The 16185-nt window shown below is 38.3% G+C and overlaps 1 protein-coding gene across 1 annotated transcript in view; it reads left to right on the forward strand.

Annotated features, from left to right (window-relative positions):
• Nucleotides 1-14528, forward strand: part of LOC127855478 (uncharacterized) — a 138707-nt gene extending 124179 nt beyond the window's left edge. Inside the window, exons 12-13 of the mRNA XM_052391096.1 lie at nucleotides 7526-7610; nucleotides 9977-14528. Of these exons, the coding sequence (XP_052247056.1) occupies nucleotides 7526-7610; nucleotides 9977-10030 (139 nt within the window). The 3' untranslated portion in view covers nucleotides 10031-14528. The remainder of the gene's footprint in view (nucleotides 1-7525; nucleotides 7611-9976) is intronic.
• Nucleotides 14529-16185: the final 1657 nt, after the last annotated feature.

Here is a 16185-nt window from a genome sequence, read left to right on the forward strand (position 1 = left end):
GGGGCATGCATGTTTTACAAACAGCCCTTGTTTTAATTTAAGTTGTTTTTAGCTCAAATGTGATGGCCTTTTGTCTGTGGTGCTTTGTGCGGCGTCAACATTTGGCTTGTTAACACTCTAGAGGCCACATTTATTGTCCGATCATCATGAAACTTGGTCAGAAGATTTGTGCCAATGATATCTTGAAAGACTTCATAAATTCTTCTGGTTGCTTGAAAAACATGGCCACCAGGTGGCGTGGCATTTTTCCTTGTATTGCTATGGTATAACCTTGTTAACACTCTAGAGGTCACATTAATTGTCGTATCATCATGAAACTAGGTGGGAGTATTTGTCCCAAAGATATCTTGGAAGAGTTTCAAAATCATTCCGTTTTTTTCGAAAAATGGCCACCATGGGGCGGGGCATTTTTCCTTTATGTTTCTCAATATGCTATAGTGAAACCTAGCTAACACTCTATAGAGTCCACATTTATTGTCCGAGGCCACGACTTTTATATTTCTTGGTTTACAAAACCGCCGACCCTAATTTTTGGAAAATGGGGGAAAAAGAATGATCGGAAAATCATCTTGTTTAAAAATATTTTATTCCCGACCGCACTGAAAAAGGAGCGAAACGAGAAAAAAAAACGATCCGGTTTGAGTACAGTTGCGATTAAAATCAAGCAAGTACAAATTGTTTGGGATAAAGGTGCGCAGTGTGTTCTTCTCCCATTTAAACGAAAACTAGGCATCATTTCCGTAATTCGATGCGCACCATTACGTAATGCGATGCCCGTTGCATAAATCTTATATAAGATAAACTTCTCTGACACAAATTATTAGATCGTGCATGCAAAAAAATCGAGGTTGATCGATCCCTGCGTCGTTGTGGTAGTGTTTGTTAAAGTTGTTGTTGTCACAAAAATTCGTTGATTTACAAAGCAAAACGTCTTATTTGAACTAAAGCGAATTAATTTAATTTTTTTTTTCAACTTCGCTTTTGCTTTATTTTGATCATTTAATCCAAAGTTTAATGTGTTTAAAGTGTGTGTTTTTAGCGAGGCTGTTTTCGGAGAAAACCCGAGCTATTGTCACAGCCTGCTCGTCGTCCGACGTCCGCCGTAGGCGTCGTGCTAAAATCTTAACATTGGCTCTAAAATCAAAGTGCTTCCACCTACAACTTTGAAACTTCATATGTAGATGCACCTTGATGAGTTCTACACGCCACACCCATTTTTGGGTCACTAGGTCAAAGGTCAAGGTCACTGTGACCTCTAATATCAAACTTTAACATAGGCTCTAAAATCAAAGTGCTTCCACCTACAACTTTGAAATCTCATATGTAGATGCACCTTGATGAGTTCTACATGCCTCACCCATTTTTGGGTCACTAGGTCAAAGGTCAAGGTCACTGTGACCTCTAATATATAACTTAAACCTAAACCTTAACACAGCGCCCTCACACTACTTTGGGGGAAGGGGTCCGCAGCCCTTAGGAGGGGGAATTTTTGCGGCGTTTCCCTTTTTGGGGGATTTTTTTACTTACTCTCTCATTATTACATTTGTACATGTTTGCACTAAGTTCATTGCATTTTTCATAATTTAGTATGTTTGAAAAGATTAAATTGAAATAGAATTGAGATATAATAATCATGAAATGAGACACATCTTTCTATAAAAAAAAAAAAAATTAAATAATTTTTTTTTTTTTTTTTTTAGGGGGAATTTTCCCCCCCTAAAAGGGGAAAAAAGTATACTTTTCAGGAGGGGGACTGCCGCCGAAATTCGGCGGCAGATTTGATAGATTGAGGGCCCTGTAACATTGCCTCTAAAATCAAAGTGCTTCCACCTACAACTTTGAAACTTCATATGTAGATGTACCTTGATGAGTTCTACATGCCACACCCATTTTGGGTCACTAAGTCAAAGGTCAAGGTCACTGTGACCTTTTAAAAAAACACACAAAAAACACATTCTGACAAGCTTTCGCAGCCGAGCGTGGCACCCGTTATGCAGTGCTTTTGTTTACTGGAATTGTAAACAAAGAGTCAGTTAAAGTTTTCCAAAAATTCTCAGTCTGTGTGAATTGACAGTTTGACGTCATGAAAGGGAAGCCGCTTCCTGTGAAGCAATAAAGCGACAAATTTCTCGCCGACGAAATTGGCTTTTTTTGTCTAGCAATCAACATGCCGAACCAATCGTGTGTTTGTTCCTCAATGGCAATCGTCCAATTTAATAATAGCACGTACATAGCTCCGCCTTCGAATCTTTTGCAGAGAACGCAGGTGGAGTTTAACGGTTAATTGAGCAAGTGTTTTACGCAAGTTGAGTTCCGATTTGCCGAAATTACTCGGCCCTAAGCATTGAATCGACGAATACATTTATCAATGATTTTGCGAGATATTCAGATTAGTACCGATTTACAAACTTTCTGTACAGTTCCTAACTATGGCGGACGCCCGTGTTAACATAATTCCTAAACACATATATCGTAAATAATGGCAGTGTTTTTAGCTCACCTGAGCACAACATGCTCATGGGTTGTGCTCATGGTGAGCTTTTGTGATCGCTTTTTGTCAGTTTTCCGTTGTGCGTTGTGCGGCGTCAACATTTGCCTTGTTAACTCTCTAGAGGCCACATTTATTGTCCAATCTTCATGAAATTTGGTCAGAAGATTGGTTTCAATGATATCTTGGATAAGTTCGAAAATGGTTACGTTTGCTTGAAAAACATGGCTGCCAAGGGGCGGGGCATTTTTCCTTATATGGCTATATATGGCTATAGTAAAATCTTGTTAACACTCTACAGGCCACATTTATTGTCCAATCTTCATGAAATTTGGTTAGAAGATTCATCTCAATAATATCTTGGACGAGTTCGAAAATGATGCTGGTTGGTTTGAAAACATGGCCGCCAGGGGCGGGGCACTTTTCCTTATATGGCTATATATAGTAAAATCTTGTTAACACTCTAGAGGCCACATTTATTGTCCAATCTTGATGAAATATGGTCAGAAGATTTGTCTTAATGATATCTTGGATGAGTTCGAAAATAGTTACATTTGCTTGAAAAACATGGCCGCCAAGGGGCAGGGCATTTTTCCTTATATGGCTATATAAGGCTATAGTAAAATCTTGTCAACACTCTAGAGGCCACATTTATAGTCCGATCTTCATGAAACTCATTCAGAATATTCATCCCAATAATATCTTGGACGAGTTAAAAAATGATGCCGGTTGGTTGAAAAACATGGCCACCACGGGGGCGGGGCTATTTTCCTTATATGGCTATAGTAAAACCTTGTTAACACTCTAGAGGTCACATTTATTTTCCGATCATCATGAAACTTGGTCAGAAGATTTGTCCCAATGATATCTTGGATGAGTTCGAAAATGGTTTTGGTGCTTTAAAAACAGGGCCACCAGGGGCGGGGCATTTTTCCTTATATGGTTATATATGGCTATAGTAAAACCTTGTTAACACTCTAGAGGCCACATTTATTGTCCAATCTTCATGAAATTTGGTCAGAAGATTGGTCTTAATGATATCTTGGATGAGTTTGAAAAAATTATGTTTGCTTGAAAAAAAATGGCTTCCAAGAGGCGGGGCATTTTCTGTATATGGCTATAGTAAAATCTTGTTAACACTCTAGAGGCCACATTTATTGTCCAATCTTGATGAAATATGGTCAGAAGATTTGTCAAAATGATATCTTGGATGAGTTCGAAAATAGTTACATTTGCTTGAAAAACATGGCCGCCAAGGGGTGGGGCATTTTTCCTTATATGGCTATATAAGGCTATAGTAAAATCTTGTTAACACTCTAGAGGCCACATGTATAGTCCGATCTTCATGAAACTCATTGAGAAGATTCATCCCAATAATATCTTGGACGAGTTAAAAAATGATGCCGGTTGGTTGAAAAACATGGCCACCACGGGGGCTGGGCTATTTTCCTTATATGGCTATAGTAAAACCTTGTTAACACTCTAGAGGTCACATTTATTTTTCCGATCATCATGAAACTTGGTCAGAAGATTTGTCCCAATGATATCTTGGATGAGTTCGAAAATGGTTTTGGTTGCTTTAAAAACAGGGCCACCAGGGGCGGGGCATTTTTCCTTATATGGCTATATATGGCTATAGTAAAACCTTGTTAACACTCTAGAGGCCACATTTATTGTCCAATCTTCATGAAATTTGGTCAGAAGATTGGTCTCAATGATATCTTGGATGAGTTCGAAAATAATTATGTTTGCTTGAAAAAAATGGCTTCCAAGAGGCGGGGCATTTTCTGTATATGGCTATAGTAAAATCTTGTTAACACTCTAGAGGCCACAATTACTGTCCGATCTTCAGGAAACTTGGTCAGAAGATTCATTCCGATAATATCTTGGACGAGTTCAAAAATGATGCCGGTTGGTTGAAAAACATGGCTGCCAGGGGGCGGGGCATTTTTCCTTATATGGCTATAGTAAAACCTTGTTAACACTCTAGAGGCCTTATTTATTTTCCGATCTTCGTGAAACTTGGTCAGAAGATTTGTCCCATTAATATCTTGTTATCTCAGGTGAGCGACTTTGGGCCTTTCAGACCCTCTTGTATTGGATTATTTATACTTACTATATAATTGCAAGGTAATACTTTTTTATCTACTATAATATCGGGTTTGTTTAATATAATTAACATGTTAAACAATATAGTTGCGTCACAGACTCAGAAATCAATTTGATGGGGTCGAAAATTTACTGATGCTGATTTTCCTATTGTCTGTTAAATTTTTACCCAAAATAAATCTTGAGAAGTGCCCATTCCTTTTTAGCTCATCTATTTTTTGAAAACAAATTATGAGAAATTGTCATCACCTTGGCGTCGGCGTTGGCGTCCGGTTAAGTTTTGCGTTTAGGTTCACTTTTCTCAGATAAGTATCAATGCTATTGCATTCAAACGTGGTACACTTACTTACTATCATGAGGGGACTGGGCAGGCAAAGTTTGATAACTCTGGCGTGCATTTTGACAGAATTATGTGCCCTTTTTATACTTAGAAAATTGAAAATTTTGGTTAAGTTTTGTGTTTAGGTCCATTTTATTCCTTAAGTATCAAAGCTATTGCTTTCATACTTGCAACACTTACTAACTATCATAAGGGGACTGTGCAGGCAAAGTAATGTAACTCTGACTGGCATTTTGACAGAATTATGTGCCCTTTTTATACTTGGAAAATTGAAAATTTGGTTAAGTTTTGTGTTTAGGTCCACTTTATTCCTACAGTATCAAAGCTATTGCTTTCATACTTGCAACACTTATTAACTATCATAAGGGGACTGTGCAGGCAAAGTTATGTAACTCTTACTGGCATTTGGATGGAATTATGGTCCCTTTATACTTAGAAAATTGAAAATTTGGTTAAGTTTTGTGTTTTGGTCCACTTTACCCCTAAAGTATCATAGATATTGCTTTCATATTTGGAACACTCGCAAACTATCATAAGGGTACAGAAAAAGGACTTAGTAACTTTGAATATATGGTTAAATTTTGTGTTTCGATCCACTTTACTTCTAAAGTATCAAGGCTATTGTACCTGGCAAGTTGAATTTTACCTTGACCTTTGAATGACCTTGACTCTTAAGGTCAAATTATTAAATTTTGCTAAAATTGCCATAACTTCTTTATTTATGATCAGATTTGATTGATACTTTGACAAAACTACTCTTACCTGACATACCACAATAGACTCCACCCAAACCATACCCTGTGCCCCCCCCCCCCCCCCCCCCCGCCCCCCCGAATCCCCCCCCCCCAATTTTTTTTTTTTTTTTTTTAAGATCATCTCACAAATGACCACCACACCCTCACACTATACCCCCCCCCCCAATTATTATGCCCCCCTTCGAAGAAGAGGGGGTATATTGCTTTGCTCATGTCGGTCGGTCGGTCCGTCCACCAGGTGATTGTCAGACGATAACTCAAGAACGCTTGGGCCTAGGATCATGAAACTTCATAGGTACATTGATCATGACTCGCAGATGACCCCTATTGATTTTGAGGTCACTAGATCAAAGGTCAAGGTCACGGTGACCCGAAATAGTAAAATGGTTTCCGGATGATAACTCAAGAATGCATACGCCTAGGATCATGAAACTTCATGGGTAGATTGATCATGACTCGCAGATGACCCCTATTGATTTTGAGGTCACTAGGTTAAAGGTCAAGGTCACTGTGACCCGAAATAGTAAAATGGTTTTCGGATGATAACTCAAGAACGCATATGCCTAGGATCACGAAACTTCACAGGTAGATTGATCATGACTCGCAGATGACCCCTATTGATTTTGAGGTCACAAGGTCAAAGGTCAAGGTCACGGTGACCCGAAATAGTAAAATGATTTTCGGATGATAACTCAAGAACGCTTTTGCCTAGGATCATGACACTTCATAGGTACATTGATCGTGACTCGCAGATGACCCCTATTGATTTTCAGGTCACTAGGTCAAAGGTCAAGGTCACAGTGACAAAAAACGTATTCACACAATGGCTGCCACTACAACGGACAGCCCATATGGGGGGCATGCATGTTTTACAAACAGCCCTTGTTTTTTTTGAAACGGTTAAAAGACACAAATATTTATTTCTATTTAATGTCCCTTCACCTTTAAAAAGAAAATAGATGCGCGGTCTGCACCCGCAAGGCGGTGCTCTTGTTTATCTATGGGGCAGTAATCCCATAAGAGAATAGAATATCCTGATCTCTCATAATATTGGACATCGTGTTCGATTATCAAAACGCATATAACGTAAACCAGTCGGATATTGCAAATGGCCGCTTTAAGTGCACACTTTGAAATATGCCTTTTATAAAATTTAATTTCTGGGGTCATAGGGTTTCTTTCTTTTTTTTCTATTCAATGAATTTTTTTTATAAATTTTTTCAACCGCCCGATGGACCAATTAAAAAAAATAAAATTGTAAACCAATAAATTAAAAAGTTGTGACCTGATCTTCATGAAACTTGGTCAGAAGATTTGTCCCAATGATATCATGGATGAGTTCCAAAATTGTACCATTTGGTTGAAAACATGGCCGCAAAGAGGCTGGGCATTTTTCCTTATATGGCTATAGTAAAATCTTGTTAATAGTATCTCAGGTGAGCGACATGAAGCCTTTGAGGCCCTCTTGTTTTGTGTTAGTGATTTGTATATTTCTAAACTTTTCATTATGTTTGTATTGATCCAGATATTTTACTTTCAAAATATGCTATATTTACTTTCTATTTTATAATAGTTTAAATAATAGTAATTCTGTGATAATGGAAAATTTATTTGGGTAGAGTGATAGTATGGGACCAATACAATGTGAAGTATTATCAGTTCTATAATTCCTGCTTTTGTCAGGTGATTAAATAATATTTTAAGTCAACAATTCTATAAAAATTGCTATGAATATTTAGGATCAATTGGAGAGTGGTGTATCTGTTTACCCGTTTTTCAAACCCATACTAAGTATAGATATGGTAAGTGACATTTGCTATACCTCTCTTGCAGGACCCAAACAACAATGTCTCGAAAGCAGAGGAAAGTTTTGTTGGAGATGAAAGACTATGTGCAGACTATAGTCAAGACCAAGAAGGTAATCTAGTAGTGACTATGAAAGTGGTACTTTGTTTCTTCATAATAAGTTTAGCAATTGAGCTGCGCTATGTAAAAACCAGATTGAATGCATTTGCCTCCTAGAGTGTTGTCCCAGATAACTAGAGTGTTGTCTCAGATAAGCCTCCTAGAGTGTTGTCCCAGATAAGCCTCCTAGAGTGTTGTTCCAGATAAGCCTCCAAGTGTGTTGTTCCAGATAAGCCTCCTAGAGTGTTGTCCCAGATAAGCCTCCTAGAGTGTTGTTCCAGATAAGCCTCCTAGAGTGTTGTTCCAGATAAGCCTCCTAGAGTGTTGTTCCAGATAAGCCTCTGTAGTTACTCTGCCTCCTAGAGTGTTGTCCCAGATAAGCCTCCTAGAGTGTTGTTCCAGATAAGCCTCCTAGAGTGTTGTCCCAGATAAGCCTCCTAGAGTGTTGTCCCAGATAAGCCTCCTAGAGTGTTGTTCCAGATAAGCCTCCTAGAGTGTTGTCCCAGATAAGCCTCCTAGAGTGTTGTTCCAGATAAGCCTCCTAGAGTGTTGTCCCAGATAAGCCCCCTAGAGTGTTGTTCCAGATAAGCCTCCTAGAGTGTTGTCCCAGATTAGCCTCTGTATTTACTCACATTTGCCTCCTAGAGTGTTGTCCCAGATAAGCCTCCTAGAGTGTTGTCCCAGATAAGCCTCCTAGAGTGTTGTCCCAGATAAGCCTCCTAGAGTGTTGTCCCAGATAAGCCTCCTAGAGTGTTGTCCCAGATAAGCCTCTGTAGTTACTCACATTTGCCTCCTAGAGTGTTGTCCCAGATAAGCCTCTGTAGTTACTCACATTTGCCTCCTAGAGTGTTGTCCCAGATAAGCCTCTGTAGTTACTCACATTTGCCTCCTAGAGTGTTGTCCCAGATAAGCCTCCTAGAGTGTTGTCCCAGATAAGCCTCCTAGAGTGTTGTTCCAGATAGGCCTCCTAGAGTGTTGTCTCAGATTAGCCTCTGTAGTTACTCACATTTGCCTCCTAGAGTGTTGTCCCAGATAAGCCTCCTAGAGTGTTGTCCCAGATAAGCCTCCTAGAGTGTTGTCCCAGATAAGCCTCCAAGAGTGTTGTCCCAGATAAGCCTCCTAGAGTGTTGTCCCAGATTAGCCTCTGTAGTTACTCACATTTGCCTCCTAGAGTGTTGTCCCAGATAAGCCTCCTAGAGTGTTGTCCCAGATAAGCCTTCTAGAGTGTTGTCCCAGATAAGCCTCTGTAGTTACTCACATTTGCCTCCTAGTGTTGTCCCAGATAAGCCTCTGTAGTTACTCACATTTGCCTCCAAGAGTGTTGTCCCAGATAAGCCTCCTATAGTGTTGTCCCAGATAAGCCTGTGTAGTTACTCACATTTTCCTCCTAGAGTGTTGTCCCAGATAAGCCTCCTAGAGTGTTGTCCCAGATAAGCCTCCGAGAGTGTTGTCCCAGATAAGCCTCTGTAGTTACTCACATTTGCCTCCTAGAGTGTTGTCCCAGATAAGCCTCTGTAGTTACTCACATTTGCCTCCTAAAGTGTTGTCCCAGATAAGCCTCTGTAGTTACTCACATTTGCCTCCTCTAGAGTGTTGTCCAAGATAATCCTCTGTAGTTACTCACATTTGCCTCCTAGAGTGTTGTCCCAGATAAGCCTCTGTAGTTACTCACATTTGCCTCCTAGAGTGTTGTCCCAGATAAGCCTCTGTAGTTACTCACATTTGCCTCCTAGAGTGTTGTCCCAGATAAGCCTCTGTAGTTACTCAAATTTGCCTCCTAGAGTGTTGTCCCAGATAAGCCTCCTAGAGTGTTGTCCCAGATAAGCCCCCTAGAGTGTTGTCCCAGACTAGCCTCCTAGAGTGTTGTCCCAGATAAGCCTCCTAGAGTGTTGTCCCAGATAAGCCTCCTAGAGTGTTGTCCCTGATAAGCCTCCTAGAGTGTTGTCCTAGTTAAGCCTCCCAGAGTGTTGTCCCAGAAAAGCCTCCTAGAGTGTTGTCCCAGATAAGCCTCCTAGAGTGTTGTCCCAGATAAGCCTCTGTAGTTACTCACAGGCTTATCAGGACGGCACTTTTCCAGTTTATATAAATTTTGGTTTATAGGAACTATCTCCCAAAAGACAAGTCAGAAAGAAATAGTTCTGGATTATTTCTAGGAAACTACACAAGTGCATTAAAAATGGTTGTCACAGACACCAACTCAATTATTTTTTAAGGGAGGTGGCATACAACACTATATGAATAAGAGGAATAAAAAAGCATGGTTACAAAATACTGTAATAAAATGAAAACTTCTAACCCAAGTAAAGTTTAATGTTTCATGCATTTGTGTTCTCAAAAAATTCTAATAAGGTTTTAGCACATGTTTTTACTTCCTTTCAGCAAACACTGTACTCTGATTACCTGAAGCAGAGTGTGGCAGAACACGATCTGTAGGCATGACCTTCACCTTGAAGAGATACCTTGAAACTGCCATTTGTATAGAAGAACTGTCTCCTCATGTGTTCACAATTTTTAAATACATGTACCTGTATTTTGATGTTTTGTGCAGTGCTAATGTTTGCTTTTACTCTTTGTTCTATGTTTTCCTTATACCATGTGACTTGTATTCTGTTAGAACATGTTTTCTGAAATTATTATTTATTTTACCAAAGATTTATTTTCCTTTTTCAAACAAATGCTATAAAAACAAAACAAATGCCTAATTAGATAAAGCCTTGAGGTTTAATTTTAAAATAAGTGATATGTTTTCAAACAATAATGAATTGGTTAAGTACTAATGCATTTCTGGAGTGAAAAACGTGTATATAGGGTTAATGTTGACTTAGCAAGATGGTTTTGGTATTTGATTGGTTTATGTTTTACACACGAGGATAACATGAATTTGCTTCCTTTTTATGCCTCTGGTAGGGTGGCATATAGCATTTGAACTGTCCATCCGTCAGTCAGTCTGTCCGTCCGTCCGAAAACTTTTACATTGGCCATAACTTTTGCAATATTGAAGATAGCAACTTGATATTTGGCATGCATGTGTATCTCATGGAGCTGCACATTTTGAGTGGTGAAAGGTCAAGGTCATCCTTCAAGGTCAACAAAAACAAATCCAAGGGAAGTAACAAGCTTTAAAGGGAGATAATTTATATTTATCATTTGGCAGGTACAGATCATTTTCACAAGGGAAGTAATATAAAAAAATTACTTCCCTTGTGAAAATGATCTGTACCTGCCAAATAATATAAACCAAAGGTATATAAAATAAAAATCAAAGCGGCACAGTAGGGGGCATTGTGTTTCTGACAAACACATCTCTTGTTTTATTTGCTTGGATCTGGGTATAATTAATTAATTTTTTGTTCAAAATGAAATGTATCATTTTAAATTAATTAACTATTTTATAATCAGCTTGGTGTGAAATGCCTCTGTTTTTTATTTAATTAAAAAAAGTGATATTGCCTGCAATTTATTGGGTAAAGGTCTCATTTTCCTTTTGATTTGTCAAACCAAACACTTGATAATCATTTGTTAACAAGTCTATTTTAATTTACTATAGTTATCAGGATAGTTCCGATCATATCGATTCCTGTGTTAGAACGGTCTAGGTTGGTTTTGTTTCATTTTTCAGGGACCAGAATTTAATTTCTAGTTTTTCATTTACCAGTATCTTCTAAGATATGTGACCTTGACTGAATTAGATGTGTTTGTGTTAAATTTTAATTGCCACAATTGGGTATTGTTAAAATTTAGGGTGTATTGCATGCAAGTTTTAATTGGCTGTAAGTTTAAGAGAGGACTTATGCTATATACATTGGTCTAGCTAACAAAAGCAGTATTACACATAAAATAAGTTAATAGTACATATGTCATTTAAGAAAAATTAACTTGTTCATGTTTCATTTTTAAAGTTTCAAAACACAATTGTTTGCCCAGGTTGTGAAAGTTCCGTTAAAGCCCTGCTGAACATGCTATAATTATATTCTCCTTCACCTTATTTATGATTTACCATATGGTATAATAGGCAAGACCAAAGTTTGGAGGTAGTTTTTAGCTCATCTGATTGCTCAGGTGAGCTTTTGTGACCTGTCTTTGTCCGTCGTACGTCCGTCCGTCCGTTCGTTAACATTTGTTCGTAAACACTCTAGAGGCCACATTTATTGTCCGATCTTCATGAAACTTGGTCAGAAGCTTCGTCCCAATAAAATCTCAGTCGAGTTCGAAACTGGTTCATGCCGGGTCAAAAACTAGGTCACTAGGTCCAAAAAAAGAAAAAACTTGAAAACACTGTAGAGGTCACATTTCATGCCCAATCTTCATGTAACCTTGTCAAAATGTTTGTCTTAATGATATGTTGGTTGAGTTCAAAGTGGTTCCGGTCCGTTGAAAAACATGGCCGCCAGTGGGCGGGGCAGTTTTCCTTATTTGGCTATAGAGAAACCTTGTAAACACTCTGGAAGTCACAATTTTTGCCCAATCATCATGAAAGTTGGTCAAAACATTGGTTTTATTGATTTCTCAGACGAGTTCGAAAATGGTCCAGATCGGTGAAAAAACATGGCCGCCAGTGGGCGGGGCATTTTTCTCTATTTGTATATAGTGAAAACATGTCAACACTCTAGAAGTCACATTTTTGGCCCAATTTTCATAAAATTTGGTCAGAACTTTTGTTTCCTAGATACGTGAGTTAAGTTTGAAAATGGTTCTGGTCTGTTGAAAAACATGGTTGCCAGGGGGGACGTGGCAGTTTTCCTTATATTTATATAGTAAAAAGGCTTGCAAACAATCATGAATTAAGGTCATGTAACATGTGAGACAACTCTTCTAAATATTGCATTTAAGAATACAGTAGTTACTCCCATTTGATTATTAATGTTTTAATAATAATAATGTGTAGTTGTGTTTCATTTATGTGTTAATTGTTATTCGAGGTTGGATGTTTTTATGCCCCCTTTCGAAGAAAAGGGGGCATATAGTGATCGGACTGTCCGTCCGTCTGTCTGTCTGTCCGTCTTTCCGTCACACTTTGCATTTAGGTTTCCAAAAATGCTCATAACTTCTATGTCCCTTGAGATATAACCTTCATATTTGGTATGCATGTGTATATGGACAAGGCCTTTCCTTACGCACCCATTTTTTTAGCCCTGTGACCTTGACCTTGAACTTAGGGTCCGCGTTAAGGTTTCAAAATCTGCGTTTAGGTTTCGAAAAATGCTGATAACTTCTGTATCCCTTGAGATATAACCTTCATATTTGGTATGCATGTGTATATGGACAAGGCCTTTCCATACGCACACAATTTTTTACACCTGTGACCTTGACCTTGAACTTAGGGTCCGCGTTTAGGTTTCGAAATCTGTGTTTAGGTTTCGAAAAATGCTCATAACTTCTATGTCCCTTGAGATATAACCTTCATATTTGGTATGCATGTGTATATGGATAAGGCCTTTCCATACACACACAATTTTTAACCCCTGTGACCATGACCTTGAACTTAGGGTCCGCGATTAGGTTTGCAAAATCTGCGTTTAGGTTTTGAAGCATGCTCATAACTTCTATGTCCCTTGAGATATAACCTTCATATTTGGTATGCATGTGTATATGGACAAGGCCTTTCCATCTAAATCTGCGTTTAGGTTTCGAAAAATGCTCATACTTACTATGTCCCTTGAGATATAACCTTCATATTTGGTATGCATGTGTATATGGACAAGGCCTTTTCATACGCTTAATTTTTTTTACCCCTGTGACCTTGACCTTGAAATAGGGTCCGCGTTTAGGTTTCAAAATCTGCGTTTAGGTTTCGAAAAATGCTCATAACTTCTATGTCCCTTGAGATATAACCTTCATATTTGGTATGCATGTGTATATGGACAAGGCCTTTCCATTACCACACATTTTTTTCTCCTGTGACCTTGACCTTGAACTTAGGGTCCACGTTTAGGTTTCGAAATCTGTGTTTAGGTTTCGAAAAATGCTCATAACTTCTATGTCCCTTGAGATATAACCTTCATATTTGGTATGGTGAGCTTTTGTGACTGGTCTTTGTCCGTCGTCCGTCCGTCCACATTTGTTCGTAAACACTCTAAGAGGCCACATTTATTGTCCGATCTTCATAAAACTTGGTCAGAAGATTTGTCCCAATGAAATCTCGATCGAGTTTGAAACTGGGTCATGTTGGGTCAAAAACTAGGTCACTAGGTCAAAAAAAAGAAAAAGCTTGAGAACACTGTAGAAGTCACATTAAATGCCCAATCTTCATGTAACTTTGTCTATATGTCTGTGTTAATGATATGTTGTTTGAGTTCAAAAGTGGTTCCTGTCAATTGGAAAACATGGCCGCCAGTGGGTGGGGCAGTTTTCCTTATATGGCTATAGAGAAACCTTGTAAACACTCTAGAAGTCACAATTTTTGCCCAATCATCATGAAAGTTAATCAAAACATTGGTTTTATTGATAAAATTTATTGGGGGGGGGGGGGGGGGACAAGTTGGAAAATGGCTCAGATCGGTGAAACACACTTTTTAGCTCTCCTGATTGCTCAGGTGAGGTTTTAGGATGGATCTTCGTCCACTGTCCGTCCACATTTGGTTTGTTAACATTCTAGCATTCACATTTCTCAAGCATTCTTCAACAAAGTTGCTGAAAAATCTCGATATCTACATAAGTTTACAATATCTAATAAATGATGGAGGATTTGATCTTCACATCCATTTACAAAAACAGATCTGCAGACATGTACAAGTAATGCAGTAGGTACCGATTGTTGAACAAGAACGCAGGCTTATTAAATAAAGTAATTGTGATTTATTTCACATTGCCAAAAGCAGCATAAAAATCTGTCTTGTATGCACTAGTTGATTTTGTTGAACAAAACACAGGCTTATTAAATAAAGTAATTGTGACGTATTTCACATTAAGCAGCATTAAAATCTGTCTTCTATGCACTAGTTGAATTTCTTAAGAAAACTTGTTTTAAAGAGTTATTTGAAAAAGAAAGCACCACTTACTGGCGTGTTGACATCCATTAACGTTTAATTGGGAACCCCAAAAAGTCAGGTGATCCTGCACCCTGGCTGCCATTAGGGTAGATGATATATATTGGTAGTAGCATGATAACCTTGATCAGTATGATAGGATTAATTTAATTGCACATATTTACAATGAATTCTGTGAATATCAGTCAAGAATGGTTTTTTTTTTTGAATTTTTATGCAGAATACATGTGAGGCTGGCTTTGGGAAAACTGGATTTAGTCATGTGCTAATTGCGTCGTCCGAGAGTAGCAAGTGCAGTCCTCACAGGCTGATCTGGGACAACATTGTTCTTTTATAGATTTTTATAAACTTTTTAAAGAAGTCTCATCTAAATGAAAATCCAGTTACAGCTGGGTTCCCGCTGCCGATCAGATCAACTCGATCAAGTCCGACCAAGCGATTAGAATCGGACGAGAAAAGATCCAAAGATGCCAAGAAATGGAAATTAGGCGACTGATACTGCTAAAACTAGTACAAAAAATCCATGATGATTTAAGTGATTAGTGAACAACGTTTTAAGTTTTTATTCTCAAAGTTTCAATACACGACCGTTCGCGACTTTGTACGACTGTCGTACGACCATCACGATCTGGTCGTGTGAAGATCTGGTGGCGATTGAGCTGAGCGCCACATGGTCGAGCTGAGATCGTATAGGGCTCGCGTATAGGTCGAGATGATCGAGCGGAAATCGGAAAGATGGTTGAGTGGACGTTGTGAATGAGTCGTGTGGGGGTCATGTGTTATCGACAAGAGATTGAGAAGTCGTGCAAACCCTATTTAGTCGAGCTTGGTCGGGTTTGCTCAGGAAATTTTGGTGATGGAGATGATCAAGTTGATCGGATCGGCAGTGGGAACCCACCTTAAGGCAAAAAATATGGTCCCTGAAAAGCCTGTGCAAATGATACAGGCTAAAATGTGAACACGAAACAGGCTGGGACGACACTTTACACACAGGCTGGGACGACACTTTACACATATGAATTAAGCCCTTTTTCCCAGATTGTGGACTGAAATTTATTAATTTCATTTGTATTGTACACTAAATCATAAATTGTATTCCATTTAATGCCTCAATGATTGACATGTTATAGAAAGTTTTGTTATTCTTAATACTTTAAATGTCACCTTATATTTATAATATGTACAAAGTTAACCTTTTTCAATGCATAGAACCTTCAAGTACATTTCTTTATGTCTTCCTGTGGATTTCTTTTCTTAGACTGATTTCATGTTAATGAAAAAAGTCGTCATATTCCAGTATTCAAACTGTTATTATGTGGATGCAATATTATAAAGGCAGCATGAATTAAATTTATTTTTAAAAGTAGCTGTATTTCTTGTAATGCATTGCTACTAAAAATAGTTTAAAAAATCCAAACAAAATTTTCCCACTTGATTATTATATGATGGTTCATTTAAATCCTTCAAAACATACGGAGTTATTCTTTCCACAAGAACATGACTACACAAATTTGGCAAAGGGTAATTATTCCGAAAATACATGTAAGAGTATTAAGGCTCTTCTACTCTGCACTTCTCAATGTGCTCTAACAATTTTTTGTT

This window comes from Dreissena polymorpha, chromosome 1 (genome assembly GCF_020536995.1).
Source record: "Dreissena polymorpha isolate Duluth1 chromosome 1, UMN_Dpol_1.0, whole genome shotgun sequence".
Taxonomy (NCBI): Eukaryota; Metazoa; Mollusca; class Bivalvia; order Myida; family Dreissenidae; genus Dreissena; species Dreissena polymorpha.